Raw genomic sequence first — 5,934 nt, forward strand, 5'->3', positions numbered from 1 at the left:
GGAGAAGGAGGAGAAGAAATTCCAATGAAAAAAGAAGGAGGACGAGGACGAGGAGGTGTTGGTGACGACGATAACGAAGAAGAAGAACATGCAAAAACGGCAAGAAAAAGAACATACACGCGTTAATTGAAATCTGTTAAATTAAGAGGCGCGTGAAATGTGCGTGCGTAAGACTACGCATGCGTGCGTGAAGGTAATTTAGAAAAAATGACTTGTATAAACTTGTATGATAAAATAGTTTATATGTAGAGAATAATTCTATAACTTCATCAATACGACTATATGAGACATGTAATAGCTCACTCATCTTACAAAATCTTGATAAACTCTCCACCAAATGTAACTTAGAACTAAAGTAGATAAATACATCATTTTATATAGAAGCATGCAAGCATGCAATAAAGGAGAAGAAACAAGACCTGAGAAATTTTTTTTTTTTAAAATAGAGTAGACAATCTCCAATCTTAAGTATTAAAACACATTTATATTACACATTTATCCACACAAAACAAAAGAGTTCTTTTTCAATCCTTAGCGTATTTGCCAAAGTTTGAACCCGAATACAGCATATTAAGAAACATATAGATTACTCCATGAGATAAAGCCTCATCTGCGACCTGAGAAACTTCAATCACACCACTCCCAAGAGTCCAAGACACATACTCTAATTAACTTATTGTTAGTTTTTGAGTTTCCTATTTCTGGGCCTTGGGGCTCCTTTTGTGAACCCAAAAACCAAAATAGAAAACTTATTGTTGCTGATACATCAGTTTCCACTTGTAATTGTGCGTCTTAATTTACCTGGCCAGAGGAGTGGATTCATTTGCATTCACAAAGACCAGTTCAACCGATGAATCTCCATTATTATTGTTGACACCACCACCATAGTTTGTTCGACTTAATTCCATGGCCAAAGCGTTCTTGAGTTCAATCAACACCTCACTCATGATTGGCCTTTCATTAGAGTTTTGAGACACACAAGTCAATGCTGTTTCCACAATTTTCCAGGCAGAGCTACAGTCAAAGTCTTCTCCTAACCTCGAGTCAACAATGCCATGGATATCCCCTCTCTCCACCTTCGAACTAACCCAATGACTTAAGTGATGAGTTTTCCCATCATTATCATCATCATCATCTTCTGCCATTCTTATTGCTGCTTGACTTGTGATTAACTCCAAAAGAACAACTCCAAAACTATAAACATCACTCTTCTCTGTTAATCTGCTTGATTGGTAGTAACTGCAAAATTTTTTGAAAAAAAAGGTACAACTGTAAATAATGAGAAATTTTAAGTCAAAACTAATTTTTTCTTATTTTTGTCTTAGTTTTAGACCAACACTAACTAACTTTTCTGTTTTCTACACTAAAAGTGTTGGCTCCTAGTATTACTCGAAAGAGTAATGCTAGGTAGACAAAAAAAACAGTCAGAACTTGCCTTATTTAGCATTAATTAATTGTCGCAATAATTAATGAATGCTAAATAAGGCAAGTTATAGCTGTTTTTGGCTGATTTTCTTTGGTTACCAAACATTAACCTACTCGAAAATAATTGGAAAGCTTACTTGGGATCCAAGTAGCCAGCGGTGCCAGCAACAACAGTTGAAACATGACTCCTCCCATCCGTTGGGATACTTTTTGACAAACCAAAATCAGATAATTTTGCGTGCAAGTTTTCAGTCAACAAAATGTTTGAAGCTTTTACATCTCTGTGGATTATAGGTGGCTTGCAACCATTGTGTAAATATTCCAACCCTGATGATACCAGTTAAATTTATTGAAAATGTATGAAAAGGAAAAAAAAAATCTAGTGTAGTTTGAGAATTAGTTTCCAACCTTGGGCTGCATCTACCGCTATACAGAGCCTGTCTTTCCAGCTCAGGAATTTGGTGCCTAAGAGATGTTCACGTAGATTTCCATTAGCCATATACTCGTATATTAGAGCCTTATTGCTTCCTTCATTACAATATCCAACTAGGGAGGTCAAATTTCTATGATGAACTCTCATTAGAATCTTAACCTGCACGGAATAATTAATATAACCAAATCCAGAATCGTCAGGGTTTATCATCGTTCTGATATTTATATAATGATTATTTTAGTTACCTCTGCTTGGAATTGCTGATAACCTTGAACTGAGGATTGAGAAAGCATCTTCACTGCAACTGGAGCGTCATCAACATGTCCCATATAAACTGTTCCAAACCCACCTTTTCCAAGGATTTTTCTGAAGTTGTTGGTGATTTTAAGGATATCAGAGTATGAATATATTTTATTCTTGAAATTCAGTGAAACATCATCGTCTTGCTTGATCTCCCTTGGAGTTTTTTCTACTGCCACAATGTCAATTAAGATTATGCGCAAGTAGTTTTGGGTAATCAACATGCATGTATTTGGATTTTGCAGTTAATAAGTCAGATTGATCATATCTATTACCTTTTTTGGTTTTTCTCTTTTTTAGAGTCCAGACTATAGCTGCGGCCGCTACAATCACTAGTAGAGTGACTAAAATCCCAATAGCTGCTGCTACTAATAATGGCTTTTTCTTCTTTTCTTTGCATCCTCCAGATTCACATAGTAGATATGGATTTTGATCAACACTATCATAGAAGCATTATGTTTAATTAACGATTTTCCACTCCACTTATTAATTCTTATATCAACATCTATTAAGCACAGGTTATTATACCCAATTCCTAAGAGTTCCAGAGTTAAGTTTATGTATATGGAGATATAATTTAGTTTATTTTGGCCACAAATGTAAAGGATATGTTTAAAAAGACAGCAATATCTGTTATACGCTCTCCCACTCCACAAGTCAAATTGCACGACAAAGTTAAAGTATATCTAGGTAAATTATGCTACATATAAAATATATATCAAAATATAAGGAAGAATGTTAGAAAGTCATTAGAATTTATAATTTTTAGTTATCAATTAGCTATTAATTTTAAAAATATAGAATAAAGTATGTTGTTTGATTATTAGATTAAATAAATTAAACTAAAAAAGATTTAATTAATAACTAAATGAGGATCATAAATAATAAATTTTGATGGTTTTCTAACATTTTTTTATTTGAAATATAGAAAATGACACTTTAATATATATGCATACAATGAATAGAGTATAGAATTACCAAAAGAAAAATGAATAGAGCATATATATAGAAAGAAGTTTTCAATAGGATCCATACTTGAGTAACAAGGAACCTTCGTTAGATTTCTCAAGTAGTATTGATGGTACTGAACCACTAAGGTTATTGCCCGCTAAGTTCCTGTCAGAATAGTGAAACTGCTATAAGATTCTTCCTCCTTTTTGTTTGGTCATTTATTAGATGAGCTTGAGTAATAGAATAACTTACAATATCTTTAAGTTATGTAATTGAGACAGAAAATTCGGAATTTGGCCATTCAAGTCGTTATTTGATAAATCCCTGTAAAAAGTAAAAGCAACAAATGACTTGGTCCCTTTAATCGTGACAACACGTAATATAATTAAGAATATCTGAAATTTTAAAGAAAAGCAAAATCCTTCTATCTGTGTTATATATAAACAGTGTTTTTTTTTTTTTTTTTTTTTTTTACAAAATTATAAGATGATATGTAGATGAACTCATAACATTTCCAACATAGTAAGTTGTGAAAGGGAAAGATCTATAGTTCCCGTCAATCCACTCGAAGATAAATTCCTGCATGCATACAATGGTCATTCACATGATATTGTCTTCATATATTTTATTTTCATATAACAATAATAGATAAAAAAAATTAGATATTTTAATTAAATTATTATCAAATAATTCTTAACTATTATGTTGACAGAGAGTGACTTACAAGGCAGAAATTCTAGGGGATTCATCTAGTTGACGAGTACAATTGAGACCGTCCCACTCACTCATGTAGCCTGCGGGGCCGCATGGATCCCCTTGCCACTGATCATCTCTTGTCGTCAAACCATATACTGACTGGATCCTTGTGATTGCATCAACTAGGAGTATTTATTGTTTATTATTATTTTTTATTTTAAAACGGTGTCTACGTTTGGATGCTATTGAATTTTTGAATAATTAAAAAAAAAAAAAGTATTCGAGATCCAAACTCCAAACAAGTCCAAAATATCCAACAAATGCAAGTTCAAAATCCAAGTCCAATACTGTGATGAAGAAATTAGGCTATGAATAAATAATTAAAAATATTATTTGTAGATCAAAATCAACTATTATGTATATTTTTAATGTATATTTTATATTGTATATTATATGAATGACTTTAGTGTATAACTAGCATTATTGATAAATAATACACCTACCATCTGCTTGGAACGTATCTAATTGGTTGAATGGAATAAATCTATAGGCTTCAATGGCGTTGATGATGGGAGGCAGGGTTGAACGAGACGTCATTTGAAATGAAATAGTAATATTAATTTCATTGTTGACGGTGGTATTGATTGTTTTTGCAGAGAGGCTGGGAAGCACGAGATATTCAGATAATGGCATATTGTCCACAAGGATGTTAAATTCCCTTATTGGGTTGTTGATCAACCCAGCCGCAAACTCCAAGTCCAAGAAGTGCATGTATATATGGTATTCATCACTTTGTGCCGTCGGGATGTTTGATTGAACAACCAATGGATCACTTGCATTTGCCGGTGTAATCGCGGTCCTCATGACATCTGCTGGTACCTGGTAATCATTCTGGCTAAAGGAATCAGCAGTTACAGTATTTGAATCAGACAACATTGCCCATTCTGCATATTGCTTTGAGCTCCTTGTCCAGATACGATCATAAGGATCGTCCTTAAACCTGTGATAGCTGTGAAACATCAAAACAACACGTACGTCAAAGTATAATTAATTAATTTAATTAACCAGATAGAAGATGATTGATGATTCACCTGATAGATGATGAGCTGGTGGATGATAGATGCCCTAAATCCTGACGGGAGCAAGTAACCAGTGATCCACCAGATGGAGTAAAATAGGTATCATTTTTCAAAGGCCTCAAATCTATGGTTGATATGAATGGCGTGCCACGTTTTTTCACCAAACAGATACTTATGTATTCCCGTGAAGCTCTATGTATAATCTCCTTCATACGAATGACCGTGTTGACGTTAACGTTGTCGTCTGCTCCAACGCTCACTGTATCCCACTTGTTAACTCCAAGAAACACATCAAACTCTGGAAATTTGCTAAGCCCGTCGTAGTTTCCGTACGCGAACTGAAGGCGGATCAGATATAGGAAGCCTATTGTGATGTTGTTTATCTTGTAGCAGTTTCTTTTTCCTTTCGGGAAGCTCCTCAGATTCTGCAGTTGTTCTTGTACAAAGTAACTTCTCAAGTCAGAATTCACAGATTCAGGCTCACCACTGCTTATGAAATCGTCATCTGAAATATATTGTATGTCTAGCTCATCATCAGTAGAGTTGGATCCTCCGCAATCTATGCTGATGAACCCTAAAAAAACACAACATATTATGTAACATACACATATATTGCATTGACAGTAATGTATGTGTAAGTGGATTTTGATGTCAATTATATTATTAAACCTGATTGATCCCGAGCTTGAAGCACAACTGCATGAACTAGAAAATTTAGCAAAGCAACCTTCAAACTAGTCCTCCACATCTTCCTTCGCCTTTCTAATCACTACCTTCTTCTCTAGTGGTACACATGAATGAACCTATTTGTCTCGTATAAATACTACTCTCTTTTTATTATTTAATACATTATTGTATTTAGATATATCGATTGGGCAAAGTATACAGACATCTTTAGAGATGTCAAAATCGCAATATCAATCAAAGTCATTTTCCAACGTACACGTGTTTCTGTCATGTATTCTAATTAATAACTAGAAGCGCAAACAAGTAGTAAAAAAAGAAAGTTTATTATCGAAGAAAAAAGAATTAAACATTTTTTATTTTTTT

At 33.8% G+C, this 5,934-nt stretch overlaps 1 protein-coding gene across 2 annotated transcripts; it reads right to left on the bottom strand.

Moving 5' to 3' along the window:
* Positions 1-356: 356 nt before the first annotated feature.
* LOC112771035 (putative leucine-rich repeat receptor-like protein kinase At2g19210) lies at positions 357-5,712 on the bottom strand. Of its 2 annotated transcripts, none has more exons than XM_025815602.3 (12): positions 5,554-5,712; positions 4,897-5,458; positions 4,309-4,814; positions 3,834-3,987; positions 3,617-3,688; positions 3,362-3,433; positions 3,194-3,274; positions 2,434-2,597; positions 2,104-2,327; positions 1,834-2,017; positions 1,563-1,752; positions 357-1,239 (listed from the first exon to the last, which is right to left on the bottom strand). In XM_025815602.3, the coding sequence occupies exons 1-12, from the start codon at positions 5,630-5,632 to the stop codon at positions 798-800; spliced, it is 2,730 nt and encodes a 909-aa protein (XP_025671387.1). In that variant the 5' UTR covers positions 5,633-5,712; the 3' UTR covers positions 357-797. The 2 variants fall into 2 exon arrangements, with proteins under 2 accessions (XP_025671387.1, XP_025671386.1); XM_025815601.3 differs by having other exon boundaries at positions 2,104-2,330.
* Between the last annotated feature and the right edge of the window lie 222 nt (positions 5,713-5,934).

The sequence above is a fragment of the Arachis hypogaea genome, chromosome 18 (genome assembly GCF_003086295.3).
Source record: "Arachis hypogaea cultivar Tifrunner chromosome 18, arahy.Tifrunner.gnm2.J5K5, whole genome shotgun sequence".
Classification (NCBI taxonomy): Eukaryota; Viridiplantae; Streptophyta; class Magnoliopsida; order Fabales; family Fabaceae; genus Arachis; species Arachis hypogaea.

Coding starts and splice junctions, on each gene's coding strand:
- LOC112771035 (XM_025815601.3), bottom strand. CDS start 5,632: ATGTGGAGGACTAGTTTGAAGGTTGCTTTGCTAAATTTTCTAGTTCAT. Junction 2,598..3,193: donor GAAGGTTCCTTGTTACTCAA/GTATGGATCCTA, acceptor CTTCTATGATAG/TGTTGATCAAAATCCATATC. Junction 2,018..2,103: donor ATCAGCAATTCCAAGCAGAG/GTAACTAAAATA, acceptor TATTCCGTGCAG/GTTAAGATTCTAATGAGAGT.